Source organism: Astyanax mexicanus, chromosome 2 (assembly GCF_023375975.1).
Source record: "Astyanax mexicanus isolate ESR-SI-001 chromosome 2, AstMex3_surface, whole genome shotgun sequence".
Classification (NCBI taxonomy): Eukaryota; Metazoa; Chordata; class Actinopteri; order Characiformes; family Acestrorhamphidae; genus Astyanax; species Astyanax mexicanus.
Genome location: NC_064409.1, coordinates 8,163,507 through 8,187,991, shown reverse-complemented (window position 1 = coordinate 8,187,991; position 24,485 = coordinate 8,163,507). Strand labels below are relative to the sequence as shown.

Genomic DNA, 24,485 nt, shown 5'->3' with positions numbered 1-24,485 from the left:
TTTAGTATGCAAATTAAACAAAATATTATTTAAATAGCAAAATATGCTTCTTTACACATTCATGTACCTACAGATATAACTTTAGCTTTATAAATAACAAAAATGAAAAAAGAAAAAAAAAGATATGATATTCATTTAATATTATTTATTACTGGCAATGGTTCCCATTGGCTGTGGCTCCTGAACAGGCCACTCCCCCCACGTTCTTCTACCCATAATTCTACTGTACAGAGACATGTCTCTGATTTTGTTTAAGGAAAACAATACACATACACTTATAGGGATGGTGTAATTTTAAGAAAAGTGTTTTGTTGACTGAGGGCAACACCATGCCATAAAAGTTTGAGAAGATTGTTAGCATTGTTAGCTTAGAATCTTTTGTTCTAAACTGAAGAAACGCACCAAACATGTTTTATCTAATTGACTGCATATTCATTAATTTAACTTAGTTAATTTGTTTTTTTGCTATTCCTTTAAATGAGTACCAAGCATTTCTGTTCCCTTTATGTTCCTGAATGAAGACATCTCTAGGCTGTTGCTGTTTGTGTTAAATGTAATGTATAATATGCCCATGATCTGTATATTAACCCTTAACCAAATCCAGATCAGACCAAACCAAGAGATGATAACTGATATTAATCTGAATTCATAGAAATGAAAAAATGATTCTTCTGCTGCTACGATTACAAATTGTCTTGGCTATGTTGTCAAAGACCTTTTTCTTTTTTTTATTTCATGAGGACAGAGACTCATCAGAAGAGAACCAGAATGTCCCTGATTATCTCTGATTATTAAGAAGTAGAATGTCTGTCATGAGCTCCTGCTGGAACATCACAGTATTTATTTATAACAGTTTATTCTTCATCATCGTCCTGAGGATCCAGCCACTAGAGGAACTGAAGATGTCACCTGGCTGTCTCTCCACTGTCCTGACAAGAACAGCACAGGTGATGCTTCTCTGTCCTGGGAGATCTCGTCTCCTCTGCTCCTCCAGTTTGACTGGGAGTGTCTGTTTCCTCACACTTCACTCACTCTTCTACTTGCACGTGTGTATATCGTTCATGGTCTCGCATCGCCGGCAGCGCACGTAGCAACACCAGACGAACTTGCACTCGCAGCGCTCCACGTGACGCACCACGTGAGTATTGTAGCCTCGGCCGCAGCACAGTAGGTTGCAGCCGTCTGGGCCTGCAGACGTGCGGTTGCAGCGTCGCCCACGGGTCCCTGCCACGCCCAGCCGCCGGTCCTCTAGGCAGTAATTCGGCGACTTGTTGAGGAAGATGAACTCCTCGCGGCTGATGGGCGTGCGCCTCTGCTCCTTCTCTTTCCGGCGAAACTTGCGCTTGGAACGGTCCATCACCTGCACGCTGTTCTCGTAACGCTCCTTCAGGTAGCTGCCCACACGCTCAAAGGGAGCTATCGTCCTCCAGCAGGTCTTCACTGCGCAGGAGCCTGAAACGCCGTGGCAGCGGCAGTCTGTTGACATTGTCTTGGCTATGGCCTACAGGAGAAAAGGGCATATGGACAGTGTAAATGAAAAAAAAAACAAAAAAACGCTAGTCCAATTGATGAAAACTGATCAAATTTGATCAAGTCTGATTAATGCAGCACCGTGAGTCACAACACAAAGCCAAATATTCATCTATGAGCTCATGGGAAAACACTGATGGACATCTTAGATAACTCTGTTTAACTCACTTACTTAATCGGTTTATCTTTTTTTGTGCTATCAAAATATGCCTTACAGAATTGGTTCCCTATTTTAAAAGACACCTCAATAAAATCAGCAGTGGCTCATACTGAACAGGACAGATAGTAGTCTGTAGGGGTGTGCCATATCGTATCGTACGTGATAATATCGCCAAAAAATGTAAATATCGTGAACGATATTATACCCTGAAATATCGTGCCATATTACCCACCCCTAATTACCTAATTTAGCGAAAGAAAAAATCCCACTGTTCTAATTACTCATCATATATCTACTATAGACAGATTATATCTGTCCGGTCTCATTTATTTTACTTCTGTTACAAATCTGATAAAAACATTTTTTTAAACATCTCAGTTAGCCATGTCATATTGCATGCAATAATAAAATTCTAAATAATTCAAATAATAATTATCATATCGCCAAAAATATTGTTATTGTGAAAATACCATGAAATATCGTGATAGTATTTTAGAGCCATATCGCCCACCCCTAACAGTCTGATGGTCTGTTAGTAGTGTATGTTCTGCTGGTACAGTGAGTTAATCAGACACAGCAGTGCTGCTGGAGTTTTTAAACACCTTAGTGCTATTTTGGACTGAGGATAGCCCACCAACAAGACGAGAGGACACTGTCTAGAGAGAGTGTTTAAAAACTCCAGCAGCACTGCTATGCCTGATCCACTCTAACACAACACAGCTCCATCATGCCAGTGTCAATGCAGTGCTGAGAATGACCCACCATTCTACAGCATTATCCCTCTTACACTAAACTTCATAAACGGCACAATGCAGTCAGGCAAGTAACGTTCTCCTGGCATTCACCAAACCCAGATCTTTATCTATCAGACTGTCAGATACAAAAATAAAAAATATTTGTCAATCCAAAGAATTTGTTTTCACAGCTCCAGCGATGGTGTACTTTACACAACTCCATTTGACACTTGGTATTATGCTCTGCCAGACATGGCACATATAGCATATAGATTTCATGCTGATTCTGCAGTTATATTGATTCAGCAGACGTTTTTTGCACACATTCTTTTCTATGTCTGCCACTTTATGGCTTCCTAACACTTCAAGAGTTTAATAATAGCTTTTCACTTATACCTCTCACCGTTTATCTAATCACAAAATATCAAATAGGGAAAAGATTTTACCACCAGACTTGCTAATGAATCCTGTGGTGGCGTCAATATCACAGTGTAACTTTTAGAACCACCTATTCTTTCAATTAGGACCACCTGTGAGAATGGGGCTGAATAAAATAGCTGATTTCACTAATTTTTCATTTTTAATGTATATTTTATTTATTTTAACATTAAGTACTATTGAAACACACTGATATTCTAGGTAAATTTCTTTGGAAGGTAGTTTATTGTTCGCTGTATTTCTATGAATGTTCTGGACTGGGTAAAATATTTAGAAAAAAGCTAAATCCCAACATGTAAATAAGCACACTACACACCCTCAGGGAAGCAGGCTCTGCGCGCCAATCCAAATCTTACACAATCCACTCCAGCAGACATCCTGAACTTGATGCAAACACTGGAACAAATGTCAATCAGCAGGAGAATTTGCTCTCTTTTAGCACCACGCCTGCTGGGGCCACATGACAGTGGGAAAGCTGTGAACTTGCGAGATTCTGAGCCCATGTGGAGCTGGTTGATCTGTTTGGCGGATGCACTGATGAGGCCTCGCATCCTGCTCTAAACTCTATACGATGCTCGCCGGTTCCAAACCCAAGCCGTGGTGTAGAGTGTCTGTAAACTCTCTTGAGCGATTCGCAAGCAAGCCCGAGGAATTCGGCGCAAATCTGTCCTCTAATTTCCAACTGGCAAAAGTAAACCTCTCCCATTAATGGAGAACAGACTCGGAAGGAGGGGTGTAACTCATTTGACAGACAAATTGCCGGAGTTATAGCAGTCTGCTTATATTACTGTCATTATTCTGCCCTTTCAAAATGGGTTCTGTTGTCAGGCAGCTAGAACATCAAGTCGCGCCGTGGCACAGGCTGTGGCACATTCCAGAACGTTAGTGGTCATCTGCATTTCTCTGCTGGCGATGTCCAATAAAGAGAAAGCAAAAATGGAGGCTGGGAGAAGCTGGGAGACGTAGGGAGAAGCTAGAGGTGTGCTGAGGCTCACAAGCAATTAGCGAGGGCTGGAGAGATCAGACTTGTTTACACAAAAAAAAGCCAAACTGCTTCGCCGAACAGGAGCAGAGCTATTGCTTTAGAGCAGAAGCAGTGTTTATATAATGCGTGTGCCTGTTAGGAGAATGGGGAAAGACAGACATTCCTCAGCCAGCCGGTCACGCCTTACATATTTACTCATATTAGCGTGAATTAGCCATACACCTCCCATCCCACACCACACACTCAGGCTCTGTCTCTTTCACTCACTCTTTAAAAAACAGTCTTGCAGACATGATAACTTGCATTACTTTAAGCTACACAGTAGTGCATTTTGATTATGCTTCTAAATGTAAGAAAACACGTCTTTAAGAGTTATATTATAATGTTTTTTTTTTTCCATACTGACCACCACTAATCTGAACTAGAGCTGTGTATTGTGTATTGGCATGAAACTGTTATGTTCCAAGTTATGAATCAGAGTACAGGGGTAACAAGAAAAGTAGCTTTTGTAGCTGTTGTAGAGCTTGTCAATTCGTCTGCTTGACATTATACAACTAAATTGTGAGGATTTTTATTTAAGCATTACATAAAAAGGTTTCATGATTGATGAGGACCTTACTAAAAAGGATCATTGTAAATGTAATAGAAAAAATAAAAATATATATTTAAGTAAATCTGCTAAAATGTCAAAATAGAATGAATAAAATAATAAAATAGGTTCTTTCCTGAAATTCATTTTAAAATCAACATTTCCCTAAATACAAACCTTTAGTTTCATTATATTTGTCTAGTTTTTATGTCTCAAACATTTTCAAACATGCATAATTTGGGTATGATTTTCCACCAGGAGTTGCATAAAGTTATCCAAAAGCAGTGTGTAAGACTGGTGGAAGAGATAACAAGATGCGCAAAAACTGTGATTAAAAACCAGGTTTATTCCACCAAATATTGATTTCTGAACTCTTAAAACGTTATGAATATTAACTTGTTTTCTTTGCATTATTTGAGGTCTGAAAGCTCTGCATCTTTTTTTTTTTTTTTTAGCAAATTTTCATTTTCTGCAATTAAATGCTCTAAATGACAATACTTTTATTTGCAATTCGAGAGAAATGTTGTCCATAGTTTATAGAATAAAACAACAATGTTCATTTTACTCAAACATAAACCTATAAATAGCAAAATCAAACTGATTCAGAATTGTAAGTAGCCTCTTAATTTTTTAAATTTTGAAATGAATTGATAGTTGAATCAACAAAACATGAAATATCTTGGATTCAAAGTGTCTGCAGTGGAATAAAAGTAAAAGTAAATTTTAGAAACACTTTTTTTGTGTGTTACTCACACTGTCCCAACTTTTTCTGATTTTCTGAGGGTTAATTAGGCAATCCTGCAGCATCACCCAGTGTCTGACTCTCACCTGTCTCCCAGCCTCGCTGTTATGCTGGTTCATGACGAGCAGGGTGTCGTCTCCATTGGTCGAGACGTTCTTGGGCATGTTGTCGATGAAGCGTCGGCTGAACCACGTCCCGTAGGCGATGTCGTCAGAGCAGCCGCCCCAGTGCCAGCCCTCTGTGGGCGAGCCGCTGCCGCCCAGGGTGGTGTCGCATGAACACTCTGTCATGTTTCCTGCGCTACAGGAGCGGGTGACTGCGTGTACCAGACCTGCAGCCATTATAGCGTAGATGAACGCTGTCTCTTTAGTGCCTGAAGTTAGAAAAATGACAGAGATTTATTGATAAATAATAATTATTTGTTGTATAGTATAATTACTGCACAATACAGTATTAATTACAACATAAAAGGTTTCTAATGCGTCTCAACTAGAGCTGCAACTAGGGGTGGGTGATATGGCTCTAAAATAATATCACAATATTCCAGGGTATTTTTGCGATAACGATATACTTGGCGATACAGGAAAACAGAAAAATAATTAATTAATTTCAGGAATATAGTATAAGAGTATAACAGAATAATCGTAATGTGGCAAAATAAATAATATAGCATAAAATAATATAATGCAGCAAAAAAATTTGCAGAATATTTAGTGCATGCATATAAACTGTAAACTAAAACAATTATAAAATAAATACACCTAAAGCTTCACAGTAAATAATAGACTACTTTTAAGACAGAACAGCCCTATTATCACGATATGGATTTTTAATATCATGATATTTCTGTCATGATATATTGTATAAGACATAATATTGCCCACCCCTAGCTGCAACTAATGATTATTTGGTAGTCGACTAATCTGATGATTATTTTTTAGATTAGTCAACGATAATTTCTGCCATGCCCTCTATTTCTAAAAACAGCAGAACATGAGATTTAAAATGCATTTAAATGTATAATGTTGTTTAAACTTGGAAATGACTGATATTTAGTGAGTAAATACGTTAACTTGTTGTTTTTGGGCACTAAGTTATCCATTGTTACAAAATAACGATTAGTCAATGAAATATGTAGTCGACAATTTTAAATAATCAACATTGTCGATTATATCGACTAATCGTTTCAGCCTTAGTCTCAACCAGAACAGACCATAAAATATTTGCAAATAAATAAGAAATAAAGATTTTAAAAAGAATCAAAGCAGAAAAAGGGCAGATTTAGATGATTATTTGTGACAAGATCTTTTGCCACATGTGTAACTGTCCTCACACATGGGAAAATGCCCTGGAAGACATATATATTGTTGAACATATGCCTGGTATGCACCTGGAAAGGTAATCATGTGCTAAACTGACAGGATATGTAACATTTCAATAGAAAAGCAGCCTTTCACTTCTGTGTGGACAGAAATGACTGGTTAAGATTATATAAGAATATTAAAATGCTAGATAGCCTCCACTTATCCACTCATTCAGTGTGTTTTCTTCCTTTTTATGATTTTTTACATTGTAAAATTAATATTGAAGACTATATTAAAGCTATACAGGAACACATGCGGACTTACTTATTATGTTATTTTTAGATTATGTTTTATACTTTAGATTCTTCTAAGTACCACAGCTTTTAAGCAGCTTTGAGGACAGATCTGCACACTCTTTGTATTTTAATTTCAGTGGCTTTATAATATAGAGTACTCTGGAATTGTATTCTCAGCATCTTGCTTTACTTTTTATTACGTAATTTCCAGATGCGTCCCTTAATTGATGTTTTCATGTCTCTAATATTAATCTACAATGTAGAAAATGCATTAAAATAATAAAAAAGGAAGATAAACATTGAATGATAGATTTTTAAGTTTCAGTTTCTCTTTGGTACAACTCCAGGCACTTACAGTGTGACTAACTGGCCGTACAACACTGCTTTTCTCTATGTTGACATATAAATATGGCAGAAAAAATATTTTATGTTAACTGTCAAAGGAACATTAGGGACAAAATCTGGAGTTTGTTAATTAAAAATGCAGATTACCACCCCAAAAGGTGGTACAAAAATTTCCGTTTTAAGTATTCTATAAGCATTTATGAGTTACAGGACTTTGTTTTCATCAAAAACATGATTAATTAAAGGAAAACTTACAAACAAAATAATTCAATAATCATGAAAATTCTCACTCTCATTCAAATTTGCATATCGATGATGCATTCAATTAATAAATTATGATACATTGCTCTCCCCTACACAAAAGTAGAAAGTAAAGTAGTAGTAAAGAGTATCTGTATTGGTGTCACTACCGGCAATACTGGCCCTGTATTTACTTGGTATTGGATCAATACCAAATTTTGCAGTATCGCACAGCCCTAAAGCCCACAGTTTTAAGCCTGCACAATCTTTTTAAAGACATCTGTAGTATTTTAAGTGACTCGTAATGGACTGTAAATGTAAAACCACTGTAACGGCTCTAATCCTCCGATTAAACTGAAGAAGCTACTCGCGCTTCTTTCTGACACTGAACCGTGGAGAGAGTTCAGGCTCAGAGCTGCTTAAAGTGAAGCAGATGTGCTGTCCAGCTGCTTGCTACTCCGACTGTCGTCTGAGCATGTGTAGGAAATCTATATATTAGTGCACACGGCCAAGTCAGCCGGAGAAAAAGACTCTTCTTCACTGAACCATGATCCAGGTTTTACACTCTGGCACTTCGGTTCATTGTTGAGTGTTTCATGTGATAATTATGCAGCATAAATACATCATATATGTGAATTTTTCCTACTGGCTGAACATATAATACATATAAACACTAACACAAGTCATGTAAATCTACTTTGTAATAATTAAGTAGCACAAAAAAAGAAGACATTACAAAAGTACAAAAATAAATAGGAGCAATATACATAAATATATATATACATAAAATGTAAAAAAAAAGATGAGCCGTCTTTGATCATTTTGTTTATTTATAACCTAAACATGTCACATTTATCGTACACCATAATGTATTTCTGAATTTATTTTATCTCAGAGACTAATCCAGTACTACTACATTCATGTTCAGTATATGTCACTTAGGAAAGGAATGCATTAATTAAAATGACAGACAACGTGCTGTAAGGAAATTTATAAAGATTTTATAAAGCTATAAAGTCTCTGTGACATATCACTACGTCACCATGGGCTCTTTGGGGATAAAATACATTCACTGAGTTAGCCAGCTAGTGCTCTCCACATAGGATGCCCCTATTTCAGATATGAGTTATAAGTAGGTTTTGGAGATCCTGGATTAACTGAATTCATTTGATTAATCAAATTACTTTTTTGTACTAGTTTTAATGAGATTTTCGAAATGGTATAGTGGAGATTGTACGTCGTTACAGAGGGAATCTCTGTAAATAGACATTTGCTTTTGTTAGAAACCTGTATAGAGCTTTTTTATGTGGAAATTATTTACATACATTTATTTTACACTTTTTCTTAACTGAAATACTGAATATGATGTTCACCATGTTTAATATAAAAGCTGCATGTAAGTTTGAAGGGGGCTGATCACTATTCCCAAAAAATAGTAATAGCAATAGTGATGGAGCATTGCTCATGTGTTCACATTTGAAGAATATTGAGATTTTTTGTTTTTACAATATCGCCCAGCCGTAATTATAAAATAATTTGAAGTTGGTCATAATGTGAAGTGATTTATAGTTTTGGTACCACTTTAAAATAAGGCTTATTTATAAAGGGTCTATAAATATTTTATAAAGGAATTTATTAATGGTTATAAATTGAGTTACATCAAATAAATAAATAAATAAATGTCACATATAACATTTATATAACAGTGACATATATAACAGTGACAATTACTTTTTAACATATGTAATAAAACAAAATAGAAATTCAGTTTAGTCATTTTATATGTTATGATAGTTAACGATGACTGATGGAAAAGACTGATGGAAAAAAACTGAAAAGAGAACGATAGGAAAGAAAGACACTTGAACAAGAGGCCAAAGGAAATGTGCTATAGGTAAAAAGGCGGGAACTTGATGCATAGTAAAATTGTCAATTAACTGATTAATTAATCAATTAGCTAATTAAGTAACGCGCGTGAACACATGCATGTTCAAGCTGTGTGTGTGTGTTCGTGTAGGCTATTACTCTCACCGCTCGTGAGCTCGTTGCCGAAGCCCGGTGGCTCGCGCGTCGTGCTGCAGTTCCAGCGCTCGTGCCTAAACTGCGTCCTGCACTCGGAGACGCCCAGGCGCGCGCCCTCCGCCACGCTCGCGAGCAGGTAGGGCTTCCTGCGGCACACGTCCTTCTGCTTGGCGGAGAGCGGCAGGTTAGCGCAGCCCGTCTTCTCCGACACCCCGACGGAGGTGATGCCCAGCCACCTGCGGTGTGAAGCGGCGTGGAGAGGCGTGAGGAGCTGGTGTTGTGTCGAGTTATGCTACTCGTCGACATGTGCTTCTTTACGGCACTGCGCAGGCGCCAACCAATTTATTTTTTTTTGTAACGCTTTCATGTTTTTTTGAGTTAACTCCTCAAGTTTTCATTGGAAGCATTAAACAACCTGTTTAAAACTGTAAATAGCAGTTAAAAAAATAATAAACTATAAAACTATAAAAAATGTTTTTTAATCACGTATATGACCTTAACTTTTTAATTTTACCTGATACAGTGATGTAGCCTATCCACATATCTTAAGAAAAATAAACTAAGAAAAATAAGTACAGATTTGTATTTTTTTTATTACATTTTTATTTATATCCGTATTATTCTTTCTTATCCTTCTTTTGTAACGTCTGTGTACTATTCATACCTGCTACTGGATATTTCCCTCTGGGATCTTTTTTTGTACCTTTTTTGTACTTTTTTTTTTAAATCAATATTATCATTAACTGTATATGTGTCAAGAACACGATGATCCCAAATGATCTGGCTTTCAAATGAGAAATGTATAATTAAAATATATATTATTGTTTATTAGTATAGTGATACAGAATACTGAATGTACATTTTGGTTGGTTAAATGGTACAAATCTGTGCTTACTGCTGTTAGGAAAGACTTTGTACCTTAGAAGGAACACACCTGATCCTCTAAAGACACATATTTACATATATACTTTTGAGGGTACAATTATGAAAAGCATGCCTTTGAGTACAATAAAATATTTATATCGTACCTGATGTGATTTGGCCTATGCACATATCCTTCCTAGGCTTCTGGTGGTAGTATTTTCTAATATGATTTTTTTTTGTATTTTTACCTTTTTAAAAATTAAATACTGCTAGGGTAGCACGGTTTGACATGGTAGCACAATTCGACAGAACACCGGGCAGCATGAGAGAGGAACAGTACTGCCGACAATCACATAATCTCAACATCTCAAACAAGAGCAGACCCAGCTGGCATTTCAACGTTAATATTATGGTTGAATCAATTTTGAAAAGTGAATCAACGTCGTACATTCAACCTCTAATAAACCATAGCTCGGGATGTTCAAAAATGTATGGGGTTATTTTACTCTCTTTCCCTCTCTCTCTCTACATATAACGTTATATCTCTGAGAAGTAGGAACTGTACAACTACGAACAAAAAGCGTTGATTACTACAAGTAGCTAAAACTAGAAATAGCAATACGCTTATAATCACTGTAGTAAAAAGATTGTTACCCAAAAACACAACAGTAAAAATATTAAATAAATAGAACATGAACATTCCCCCTAGTATGGTTAAGAATTGGTGACAAATTAAAAAAGCAGTTACTGAAAATAGTAAAGAGTAAAGTAAAACAACACTTTTTCATCCCTCCATCCAGTAATGTTTTGAAACTGTATGATGATAAAATGTAAAATGCTAATTTAAAAGGTAGAAGGTTGAGGATATTATGTTGATTCAACCTTAAAATATTATAAAACTATTTAACATTAAATGATGTTTCAAAGTTGTTTCTAGGAGAGACAAAGTTCACTACTTACATCCAGCTGCCCCGGCAGCAGAGCGGCTGAGAGGAGAGCAGGAGCGCGAGGAAGGAGAGGTGAAGTAACCGCGACCAGCTGCTGCTCTTCTCCATGACCACCTCATTTAAAACAGCAGGGAGGGCGCGAGCGCTCCGGTAACGCTGCACTCACAGCCGCCGCGCGCGGCATCGGAGCTCAGCGCCGTAATCCAAACAGACCGACCGGCTGATCCGGAGATCCTCTTCTGTTGGTCCATCCAGGAGACATCCGAGAGCTGTCAGCTTCAGTCTGAGGGTTTGAAGGGCTTGTCAGGTGGGTAATAAGATTTAATCGACCTCCCTCTCTCCTCCTCTCTCCTCCCTCTCTCCCCTTTCTTCAGAAACTCTCGTAAACTTTTAAAAATCAGCTCCTCTCGCGCTGGAAGGCTGTCCTGCGGGACGGTGCCGCGCCCTGATTGGCCAAACGCACCTTTGATATTCAAATGAGTGAGTCAGCTCAAGGCCGCGATTGGAGTAGAGGCGAATAACTGATCAGCATGTTGCGCTGTTTTTTTTCTCCACCGGTGTTAAAAATATTTTTGTCCACGATTGGATATAACTTTTATATATGAAATGGATATAACTTTTATATATGTACTCAGCACATACATTCACGTGTGTCCCTTCATTGTTTTGATGTCTTTAATATTAATCTACAGTGCAGAAAATACTGTAATGTAATGTAAAAAAGAAAAAAGCATTGAATGAGAAAGTGTGTTGTGTTTGGTAGATTTTGTATTTGTGCACGGGCGCATCCCACATATTCAGCTCTGCTGCTCCTTATAAATGTACCAGCATTTAAAATATAAATTAAAATATAAATTAACTGGCTTTCCAACGATATAACGTTTGGAAAGATTGCCTAGAAGCATCGTTACAACAAAGAAATACCAAAAGCTACCAAACACACATTTCCTTACTTTTAAAAGTCAAAGGTTTAAACACATCTTCTCATTCAATGCTTTTCTTTATTTCATTATTACATTTATTTTTCTACACTGTAGATTTCTATTAAAGACATCAACACCATTAAATGACACACATGAATTTATGTAGCAAACAAACAATAAAGTGTTTGTTCTCTATAATCCCCTGATCTAAACCTGATGAACTGAGATGGTGATTTGAGGTGATTTAAGATGAGCTGGATCTTCACAGCCAGAAGGAAAAGCAGCAACTATTGTTCAGCACCTCCAGGAACTCCTTTCTTCAAGAAAACTATTCCAGGTGATTCTCCCTCACGAAGACACTGAGAATAAAATACCAATAATGTGCAGATCTGTCCTTAAAGATAAATGTGATACTTAAGATTCTAACGCATAAAACATATTTAAAACAGTATATGTTTACAAAATAATTCCACGTGTGCTTCTGTATAGCTTTAATATAGTCTTCAATATTAAATTTCATGGGGGTTCATCACCTGTAATCTTACCATTTTGGGAATGGAAGGTTTTTGCAAGATTTAATTTATTTACAGTTTTAACTTGCACTGTTCATAACATCAGTAAATGAATTACTACAGTTATTCACATCTTTATCATTAACTTTGGTTATGAATATTCCGGAGCGGGATTGGTTGACGAAAAACGGGTGGACGGGACAACTTGGATAAATAGTTGTGTGCAGTTTTATTTTTTTTAAGAAGGCAATTAAAAAAACGACTAAACAATATAAATAGCATACTATACATAAACGTTTTCATCGTAAATCTTTGAGCAAATATGTGTTTTAGTAAAAAAGATAAAATAAAGAGGTTTCTTCCCGCGTTAAACAATCGGATTAAACGATGGTTATAGGCTATAAAAATGTTAAATAAAAATCCACACGAATTTTGATAAACAGAAACGAGAAATCATTATGAGTCTTTACAACAGGGACGTTCCCATTTAATCCAACCAGGGCTCATTAAAGCAGAAGCTCGTGTCCGCGTTTTTATTGAAGAGGTTTAATAAACGTGCTGTAAATGTTCAGCACACGGCTGAACACGTGACTAGATCCGCTGCTTTTATACAGCAACTCAGCACCTTTGTTTTTAAACTAATGTTTTTATTTATATACAGGTCTGGAAAAAATAGGAGACCACCTAAAAATGGGTGAGTTTCTTTGATTTGACCAAATTGAAAACCTCTGGAATATAATCAAGAGGAAGAAGGATGATCACAAGCCATCAAACCAAACTGAACTGCTAGAATTTGTGCACTAGGAGTAAAGGCATAAAGTTATCCAAATGCAGTGTGTAAGACTGGTGGAGGAGAACATGATGCCAAGATGCATGAAAATTGTGATTAAAAACCAGGATTATTCCACCAAATATTGATTCTGAAAACTTAAAACTTTATGAATATGAAAGATATATGAAAAAAAAAAATATATATATAAAATATATATAAAATATGAAAATATGGCTAAAATCTTTCATAGCCATTCTCTTTTTCCGCAAATAAATGCTCTTAATGACAATATTTTTTATTTGGAATCTGGGAGAAATTTTGTCTGTAGTTTATAGAATAAACAACAATGTTCATTTTACTCAAACATAAACCTATAAATAGCAAAATCAGAGAAACTGATTCAGAAATTGAAATGCTCTCTTAATTTTTTTTTTCAGAGCTGTGAATATAAAAAATTAGTCCACACTTACATTCTTTATTCACCCTCTCAGTAAGTGAGGCCTGTTCTGTTAGATTTAAACACGTTTTAAATAACAGAAAATAAATTACAAAACAACAAAGACCAGACCAGAAACAATGTATTATAATAGGAAAATATAATTTATATACATATTGTTATATTTGTATTTCTATTTATACAGAATTGTCAAAAAAAAAAAAAAAAACACTTTTTGGCACTGACTCCTGCTCCACCTCATAATACTCATAATACCATTAACATTTTTAACAGCCCACTAGTGTGCAGTGTGTTCTCCGCAGGTGTGTGACCTCTTAGTGCCAGGACACCAAACAGTTACACACAAGTAAACACAAGTTTCAATGCCTAGCTTTGTGACGGGATAGAAAAAATATAGATCTTTTTTGTGGAAAATCTAATGTTCTATAATCTCTTTGCAACCTTTTCTTTTTTTTTTCAAATATATATAGAAGATATATGAGTCCATGTTTCTTTTTCAATGTGATTATAAGAAAAAAACAGGTGGTACATTCCAGCATACCGATAGGAAAAGCAGTAAAAAAAAAAAAGAAAAAGTGATAAAAATTCTGTAACATGAAACTATACATTATAATATACATTTTTCCTGTAAACAGCATGTGCAAAATATTTTATACAGATTATTTTACACTGCCCCTCAAAGGCATTGAAATAAATCATATCTGTAGAAAAATATATGAGCTTTAGCAATGAAGGCAGAAGGCAGAATGACCTTCGTAAGACCTTTGTGTGAATGTGACCTCAGCCCTCTTGAAGGAGGCTGGCTGGTGAAGGCAGGGGGTTAAAAGCTCCACTTCAAAAAAAAAAAAAAAAAGTCACCCGAGCTTCCATAAAAGTGACAATGTGATGCCATGTGACATCAAAGGCACTCCACAACAACCATGAAGCCTCTCCAAAAACATCTTGGAAACACTGTGTCCCGTGACACGGCAGCAGCAGCAGCAGAGTTGTGAGCGTTACAGGAATGCTGTGGAAAGGTTTGAGCGCGGCTGTTTGAGTGGGCTGGGAGGTCGTCTCACACTTGAGTTTTGATCAGTGTCACCCTCCAGCTGCTGGCTGCCCTTAAAGGAGAAGTCTAGTGTAAAATTGACTTTTGTTGTAGTAAAACATGATGAAAAGTACTGACCTTTGGTGAATAGCACACCTCCATTCTTCCAGAGCGTTCTGAGATCCAGAAATTTTAATAGTTATGTATATCGTAGCAGCCGGCACCAGGAGGCAGGCTATGCTGAGTCTATGTCTATTTATGTCTATGTTATTATCAGTACAGTGATGGCGGCGCTCTGAGCTGAAGCTCGCATTATAGGATGTAAAAAGTGTTTTTTAAATGAGGTTTTTAATAAGCTTCTTGTGCACTTTTTAAGTTATTAATGCCTTGTTTTAAATGTCAGGGCTCTCCGGATTCTAGCAAGAAGGTGTGAAGCTACTTTGAGCTGGATAACGGTGGAAAAAAGCGATTTATTGGGGCAAGGATGCGTTTTATCACCTTTACACTTTTCTCTGTATACTAATAAGATGAAATTGCAGGAGAGTAAATTTAGGTTAATTAAATATGTGGATGACATGGCTTTAGTTGGGCTTTTTTTATTTTAAGGAAAGTGATATTTCAGATTATTTTGCACAGGTTCTTAAATTAGAAGAGAAGTGCAAAGCCAGTGCTCATTTTACATCATACAGATCTACTTCCATTTCTTACACTGTGTAATCAATCTGTGGAAATTGTAAGGTGTTTCAGGTAATTACAGGGAATACATTTAGATCATGTCTTTAGTTTTAGAGAGCATGTTGACAGTGTATGTAAGGAAAAAAGTCAGATATTGTGTCTAATAAGAAAACTGAAGGAGTTTGGGGTGGAAAATCGAATCTTGGAAAAGGTGTAGGTCAGCCTGATTGAGTGTTCTTGTGTTTAATATCTCTGTGTGATATGGACATCTGACTTCACTAAGTAAAAGCAAACTGTCTAGAATTATTAAGGCTGCAGGAAAAATAATTGGCCCCCACAGGTCGGGCGCCCCCTGCTGTTCGGTTGCAGAAAGCTGTGTAACCCCACCCATCCCCATAGGTTTCAATGGCAAAACAGAACAACTTTCAATCACGTTTTTTTTTCCAATATACTGTAATTCTACCTCCATTATTTAAATGCAGCAGCTAGTGTTACTTTAGTTTATATTGTCAAATTTGTATATGCCGACAGAATTCGTTTTTTAAAAAGTTATTCAGCTCTATTCAAAAAGGTGTGGTTATTGTAAAAGGGCTGGGTTACACCTAGCCACCTCTGGTCTCTACTGCGCAGACTCGGGTTTCAAGATCGCCAACATGGCGGAAGATTTTGGCTTCAATTTTATTGAATGAATGGGAACGGCGACACAATGTCCATCTTTTTTACAGTCTCTGGTATGGTGAAAACGAAGAAAAATGTCCCGCCTTGTTGGGACATTAAAGTTTTTTATTCTAAATTTTATATTAAATGTTAAAATTTCTGGATCTTGGAACACTGTGGGAGAACGGAGGTGTGCTATTCATCAAAGTGCATTTTACACTGGAGTTCTCCTTTAAGCCACAGCTGCTGAAATAGTTTTGGACCCTTTAACACACACACACACACACACACATACACACACTTGTGCATACACACACATTCATAGCCCTTACCCAGCATTTTGATTGAACTGAAACCACAGAAAGTGACTTCATCTCATGCAATTATATACATGCTAAATACACACTTCCTTACTGGATGGACACACACACATCTTAGTCACACACACAGACGCGCAGGCACACTCACGCACGCACCCACAAGAGAAGCACCAAGCCAGCCGCTAGTTAGCTCAGTCCCAGTCAGTTCTGGCGTCTGGTCCCATTGCGGACATAAGGCACACACACTCTGCTGAGCAGGATCTCTGAATACACTTGGTTTACTGCTCCCTTCACGTGGTAGGACAAGGTGGGCTCAGACCACAGCTCCTGCTGCTGCACAGATGCCAGATGCATGCTGGTTCCACTCACACTCTCTACAGCATGCCTCACTATCTGCAGTCGTTGGGAGGCAGGAACTGTGGGAGATGATGATCTTCCAACCTGTGAAAAAAACATCCACAGCATCGTATCAGGGTTAATGCTCTGAGCTGATACTACATACTCCTGCTGAATTTGAAAAGTATTGAGAGTGTTACTAGTACAGTATGTTTGTATCATAGATACATGTTTAATAGATAATAGGGGTGTCACGATTCTCTAAATCCTCTATTCGACTTTATTTCCGATTTTAGGGTCACGATTCGATTCTCGATTTTCTTTTTTCTTTTTTTTAACGCAGAGAGGCCTATGCCAGTTTTAGATTAGTATATGGTCAGTCATTGGTTTGATTAATCAAATGTACAACATCTTATTTCAAAAGGTGGGCTTGATATAAGTGATGCAAAGTGATACAAGTGATCTGTAATACACCACATTAGGCAAATTTAAATAATTTAATTAAGATATATATGTAATGCCATCTAGTGGCTTTTTGGTAGCAGCAGTGTGCACTATTAAAACATCAAATGTGCAACATAAAATAAATAATAAAAAAAATACAGGAACAGTCATGTACAAAATAATAGAACGATTAAATGTCCGCAGCGTTGGCTACAGCATGCTGTGCCATTTGTGTAGCGCGCATGCTTGTGTAGCTTAGAGGGAGGGATCGTCGATCATCTTTTTGATTTCGAGGCTCGAGACCATGAGATAATTTTGATCGATTTCGTTAAAATATCGAAATCGTGACACCCCTAATAGATAGTATAACAGTTTCCCATATTAAAGAGGATCTCAGTTCAGTTCTGTGCATAAATGTACTGTATATTTAATAATGTTTGCTTTCATTCAGGTAATACAAATAATTGAACTGATGAACAGAATATTGTTTGTGAAAATAAAATATATTATAAATTAAATGTATTTGTGTTTCCCACTGCAGACGTAGTACATTAATTATTATGGGTAAACTAACCACTGGATGAAACTATGTCATAACATTTGGCAGTTTTTCTAGCTTTTTATTTCTATAATTCATTTTCTCAAAAATCAGATTTTACACACTTTACACCCATTCTATTCATTTTGAAACCAAAATAGATTCTGCATTGTATATCATTTCTGAGTTCTGTGATGACATCTGCAACCAAAGCAGCATGTATCAAGTGCAAGAATGGTCAAATGTTTTTAGATCATAAACCTTTGCTGATTCTCCTTAATATAATTGTGGCCTACACTGTTAAATGGATAAAAGAAAACATGTGGTTGTGGTAAATTTTACAGTTAACAAATGCATGAGTGACACCATCTGTGCCCTGTAATGTCTGCTGATGACAGCGGATACTGCTAATGACTTTGCCACAACCAAAAGAAAAAGCTTTTTTGTTGGTGGTTTGACATCAGGATATCTAAAATCTGAGGCAATTTCGTATGTGACAAGGCAACTTTACATATATAGCTCTGGAAAAAAATGAGACCACTTAAAAATATATATGATACGTTTCTTTGATTTGACCAAATTAAAAACCAAGCTCAACTGCTTGTTTTTTGCACTAGGAGTGTAAAGCATACAGTTATCCAAAAGCAGTGTGTAAGACTGGTGGAGGAGAACATGCCAAGATGCATGAATACTGTGAATAAAAAACAGGGTTATTCCACCACATGTTGATTTCTGAACTCTTAAAACTTTATGAATATGGACTAAATTACAATATTTTTGTTTGGAGTTTGGGAGAAATGTTGTCTGTAGTTTACAGAATAAAACAATGTTTATTTTTCTCAAACATATACCTATAAATAGCAAAATCGTATTTTTTCCAGCACTGTATAGAATAGATTTTTAAGAAAAGTTATTTTAAGCTCCATTAGTAAAGCCAGCGGTTAGATATTAGCCAACACCACTGAAGACGAAGCTCCTGTAAAGTCTCTGTAGGTTTTCTAACTGTGTTGGGTTAGCGTCACACTGGTGTGTTGGGCCAGTTTTCCATTTTTACTGCTCCATATGGAAGCTAAAGGCCACCACTTCACACACACTGTTCCTCCCTCATCTGCACCCAACCTGCTCTTTACTAGCTAGTAAAGTCTTGCCTAATTGCTAATTACTCATTAACCGATCCAACGGCCAATTTATAGCCAAATAAAAAAGCAGCATGTCTGCTCTTTAAAACGATTTATAGGGCTGGAGCGGCAGGAAGTGCTTCTAGAAGGATTTGTGCTCATGAATTGAAGAGGCTGGACTGGGTGATTGGAGGAACTACATCATCCTTGCACAAAACAATGAAGGGACTGGACCAGTGCCTGCCTCGTATTCCAGGAAAGTCAGGGTTTAGGCTGAAAGTCAGAGTCAGCGAGTGTGTCGACTGGGTGGTAAATGCAGCCCATAATTCAATAATTACAGAAACAAATTCACGGCATTAGCAGAGAGGCCGTGCTTCTCTCTGTTGCTGCTGTGTGTTTTGGCTTCTCATGTTTCGCACACCACTGGAAGACATTAATATAATAACTCCAGCAACCAAACATCAGAGCACAAAGAACAATGTGCTATTATTACTCTGATGTCAAAGCTCATAATAACAGAAATTATGTAAGCCAATTACACACAATAACAGTTGAGTTTGTTTATATGATAATATGACCTGCTTGGCATGTGTGGTATGTGACTCTTTCACATTGCTGCTAATGTGCATGGAGGAGCATACACAGGCATTCCAACCATTTTCAGAAATATTCAGTGTGGCATGAATTATATGCCACACCATATTTTTGGAAGGAAAATATCATTTTGGAAGCTTGGGAATCCCTGAAGATATGTCAAACTTAAATTTAGATTTTGGCTTTTGATAAGAAGCTGATCATTTGCATCAGGTGGTTTAGAGCAAGGAAGCACTAAAACATGCAAGGTAGGAGATGATAACATACCTATGATTAATCGAATTAAAGTGATCTATCTGTACAGGCCAACTTATAAAAAAAAACCGTTTTTGTACGTTTACAACAAGAATGTTAGAATATAGTAATAATATATACACCCAAATATACTTTTTTACATGTTCTTGCACATTTACATACTTTTATTTATGATCCACTTGTACGACTTATTGTTTCGGACATAGATATGCCATCTAACATTAGATACAGATACATAAGTAGATAAATATGTAGGTAAGTAAATAAGTAAATAATTAAAAGTATGGTATAGAAAGGAGTAATAACCAAAAATCTGGCAACACTATGCCATAGAGGGTTAAAGCTTCAACTTTTACCATATTTTTCACACTATAAGGCGCATTTTAAAAGACACTATAAGGAACTCCTAATTCAGCAGGCCTCATCAATGGGTGGTGGTTTTGGTGGAGTAGCTAACTAAGTTAAGTAAAGCTAAGTTAAGTAAACAAAACTGTAATAAATTAAAAGACTTTCTTTTAAAGTGAAACTAGTGCTGGATGTTAATCTACACAGATTTCTCTCCTGAAAACTGTTTATTTGGGTGAGTAAAGAGCTTCCGTTTATTTACAGTAAGCTTAGTTCCTGAATTTCTCCAGCACTAAGGCTGGAGCATTAGCATTAGCTAGTGGTTAGTGGCTAATACTGCTCGACAGCACTACACTGAGAAACCCTGAGTGCTCTGGTAAGCCAGGGGGCTATCAGCTAGCGATTCGTCTCATGTAGCTTGTTTTAACTCAATAAACACGCAGGCTACACTCCCCTGATATACTACCCTCTGAACTATGAAAGAGCTAGTGCGGTTAGCAGCTAATGCTAATGCTGGTTTACCTCATGGAAATGGCAGGCACATCGCCCCTGCAGGAACTCTTTATAGCGGCCCATGGTGATGCTGAAAGTGTCGACCACTTCATAACCAAGCTGCTTTGCACTTTCCAAAATGTTCTTGTTCACTCCATACAGCTCCTGGATTCCAGCCTAAGGGACGTGAAGAGAATGTGTCATGAACTGCAGGTTTATGAGAGTTTATCAAAATAGACATCTAACACCTGAAAGTATTACACTTTAAATTTTATGAAGGAAGCAACAGTCAAACAAATGATACATTTAAATGTCTCCTTCCGCTAAAATGCACTTTTTCCTATTCTTTGAGAAATACAGTAGGTCTCTTTGAGTTGTATATGATGCTGCACATGAAAATGTTCCTCAACCTCCATTGTCTGAAGTAGCTATTAAAAGAAAATATTCAGAAAAACGAGTCGATCAGGAAAAGCATCATGTCTACATCAACCCTTGAATTAGTATTCATGGGTCTGCCCACTTTGGCTTGCAAGCACCCACAGGCAGTGCTGAAGACAGGCAGCGACACCGTCTCATCAGACAGGAGCTTAAAAAGCTAGAAACAGCATGGCAGTTTGTTCCTGTGTTATTTGTGCAAATAACACATCAGTTATATGCTTTTCCTAGTAATTCAGAGCTAAGGAACAAATGGTTTGAATGTGTCTATGGAGGAACACCATGAGCTATGTAGAATTGAGATTTAAAAACAGTTCTGTTTACACTAGTTACTTAGCTAGATAGCTATCTTTTGTAAGCAGAGGTGAGGCACTTTCTGGACCTGGACGACCCACTTCTGTGTGTAAGTAACTAGGTTTATATAGGATCTCCGGTGGATTTTGTGTTTTACAGAGACTCTTAAGACTAAGTCAGTGGCTGAACTGCACTTAGCAGGGCATTACTACACATGTTGTAAAGTAACAAATGACATTGCAAAGACTGTTATTAGTGTAAAAATGTCTTTATTTTAAAAAGTTTCTAACAGTTGTCTGTCTTGCTGTTAGCCAATCAGAGGCTACATGTTTGCATGTATGAATATTCATGAGCAAGAGATGAAATCCTATTGTTTGTTCCTGCCCACTCCTCAACCGGACTAAATCAGCATTATACTGGATTATTGGAGCACCTTTTTTCACAAAAAACAGCACACATGGTCATTTATTCATTTTAGAGACCACAACTATACATTTATTTTTAAATTAATGATAAACAATGGAATGAGACCTTTAAAGAGCAAGCATAACCCAAAAATGCTAAATCTCATTTGCACTTAACTTGCCCCTTCATTCCAGTTCATTCACTGATAGCTACAAAAGAATTAATTTAGATAAAGTAATCTTTTAAAGAAATCCCTTCACAGCATCTCCAGCACTCACCAGAGAGAGAGAGTGAATTCCATCCACTGGGAGATGGAAGCCCATTCCTAAAGACTTCACCACCACCATAATGTTCTGCAACCTCATTCTAAAACATATAATATAATAAAGAATAAAAAAAAAAGTTATATTTCATGACTGAAACATACACAATGCAATGTAATATACTGTTTTTTGTATTTTTGTCATTCCACAACATTCCACAACATTTTTATCCTATATCTAGGAATGTCCCAATCTGATCCAGGCCGATATAAGCATATTTTAATGGCTCATTTAAAGTCTGGTACAGTTATGATGACATAATCTAGCCCCTATTAAAGGACACAGTTCACAGCCTGCAGCAGTGAAGAGTCTTCTCGGGAGGTTAAAAAAAAAGTTTTATAGCCTGCAGTGTGGAATATTTGGAACATGAACACAGTAGAATATGATAACATAATGTAGCATCTGTGGCTGTAGTGCTGTAGTGCTCTGTGTTTGAGCTGCTTTTATATTTCCAGACATTTTGTCTATTGTGTTCCAGTGCTGTTCATGCCACTTTCCACTTTCTCCAACACATTCCTGTTGTGCCTGTATAATGACAGAGACACTCCATTCTGTTATTAATCCATGTGGGAAAAAATGTCTTCTGTTTTTAGATCTGAATTATTGCCGGTTTAAAACGGTCTGTTTTACAGGTGGGAGTACCACACAGCTTTTTTTATAAAGCAGCACATTTAAAATAAAATTGCTCTTAAAAACAGATTAAAACATAAGAACATTAAACATAAGCTGTCCCCAAAAGACAAAATATAGCTCTAGAAAAAATAAGAGACCACTTAAAAATGATGAGTTTTTTTTATTTTTGCACCAGGAGTGGCATAAAGTTATCCAAAAGCAGTGTGTAAGACTGGTGGAGGAGAACATAATGCCAAGATGCATAAAAACTGTGATTATGAACCAGGGTTATTCCACCAAATATTGATTTCTGACTCTTAAAACTTTATGAATATGAACTTGTTTTCTTTGTATTATTTGAGGTCTGAAAGCTATGAATCTTTTTTTTTTAATTCAGCCATTTCTCATTTTCTTAAAATAAATGCTCTAAATGAAAATATTTTTATTAGGAACATGGGAGAAATGTTTTCAGGGATAAATCAAAACCATAGTTATTAATTTAACATAATAGCTGGCACTGTATGTGTGTGTGTGTCTGTTTGTGTGTGTGTGTGTGTGTGTGTAAATGTTACCTCTCCAGGACCTGCTGTATGGTCTTCAGATGGTCCAGTCTGAGCCACTGGACCCCTCCAACAACCAGCACTGTCTGAGGGGAGTTTTCCAGAGGTCGCGACCTGCCGTGGGTCAGAAGCCACAGAATCACAGGTTAGAGGTCATATCCACATCTGCCAGCTGTAATCCTCAACCCAGTGATGTTAAGGAGACATAATCTAAAGGAACGGGTACGCAGTTTTTCACCAAAAAAAAAATATATATATATACATATATATATATATATATATATATATATATATATATATATATATATATATATATATATATATATATATATACACCGGTATATATATATATATATATATATATATATATATATATATATATATATATAATAAATCTCACAATACATAGGTGTGTGTACATTTGTCAGCGGTGTGCCTTATGTATGAATTTTACCAGTCAGGTATTAAGGAGCAGTTAAGTTATAAATGAGTTTCAGTGAAGTTTTTTCAGCACAGAGGCTGGATCCTTATTAGCATTAGCCACTAACTGCAGTGCTAGCTCTTTCGGCGTTCAGAGGCGAGTATATCAGACTGTAGTCTGCGTGTTTATTGTGTAAAAAAAAAAAAAAAAAAATCTACGGCAGAGTGGTTTATAAAACTAACTGCAAGTAATTTTAAGATTGTTTTTATTCTTTACAAATGTTTATAATTAATAATATTTTTATTACATAGCCTTATGTATTTATTATTTTAATTTATTTAAATAAATCACATATATAAAAATCAGTTGTTACGAAAAACATTGCTAAATTTGTAAATTTGAGAATCAACAGTTTTCCCACTCACACTTTAATAATATAAAAAAAACGAGTTGCACTTTTTAAAATAAATGTAACATAAAAAAGGTAAAGTAATTTAGGTAAAGCAAGCATTTGTTAAGTATTTTAATGTATAATTGCTTAATTATGCTGAATTTGAAACACCAAAACCCATCCACTGGGTGCTTGCATGAGTCCATCAGAACCATGAACACTGACTGGGTGACAAAAATATGACACCACACAAGGGTTAAAGTCTTTACCTGCAGTCTAAAAAGCCTTAATTGTGTACTGGTCTATGCTATTCACATTTAACATCTTAATTCACACACAGCATCTGTGAGGCATATCTTTCTTCTCTCAGCGCCCACATCAGT

General features: G+C 36.5%; 2 protein-coding genes across 3 annotated transcripts in view; both read right to left on the bottom strand.

Moving 5' to 3' along the window:
• Positions 1-11,551, bottom strand: wnt16 (wingless-type MMTV integration site family, member 16). The gene is made up of 4 exons (XM_015606663.3): positions 11,210-11,551; positions 9,395-9,621; positions 5,265-5,551; positions 1-1,501 (listed from the first exon to the last, which is right to left on the bottom strand). The coding sequence occupies exons 1-4, from the start codon at positions 11,302-11,304 to the stop codon at positions 1,037-1,039; spliced, it is 1,074 nt and encodes a 357-aa protein (XP_015462149.2). The 5' UTR covers positions 11,305-11,551; the 3' UTR covers positions 1-1,036.
• Positions 11,552-13,984: 2,433 nt separating this feature from the next.
• The window catches only part of cped1 (cadherin-like and PC-esterase domain containing 1), a 98,766-nt gene continuing 88,265 nt past the window's right edge, over positions 13,985-24,485 (bottom strand). For both annotated transcript variants that reach the window (XM_022671874.2, XM_007252395.4), the window contains 4 exons: positions 23,303-23,404; positions 22,074-22,161; positions 20,692-20,838; positions 13,985-16,980 (listed from right to left, as the gene is read on the bottom strand). In XM_022671874.2, coding sequence (XP_022527595.2) covers positions 16,741-16,980; positions 20,692-20,838; positions 22,074-22,161; positions 23,303-23,404 — 577 coding nt within the window. In that variant the 3' untranslated portion in view covers positions 13,985-16,740. The remainder of the gene's footprint in view (positions 16,981-20,691; positions 20,839-22,073; positions 22,162-23,302; positions 23,405-24,485) is intronic.

What these genes read in the sequence shown, in the direction of transcription:
- wnt16 (XM_015606663.3), bottom strand. Translation starts at nt 11,304, where the DNA reads ATGGAGAAGAGCAGCAGCTGGTCGCGGTTACTTCACCTCTCCTTCCTC. An exon ending in TGCTGCCGGGGCAGCTGGAT is followed by an intron (nt 9,622 to 11,209) that starts GTAAGTAGTGAA and finishes TTCACACCGCAG; the next exon opens with GTGGCTGGGCATCACCTCCG. An exon ending in CGGCAACGAGCTCACGAGCG is followed by an intron (nt 5,552 to 9,394) that starts GTGAGAGTAATA and finishes TTCTAACTTCAG; the next exon opens with GCACTAAAGAGACAGCGTTC.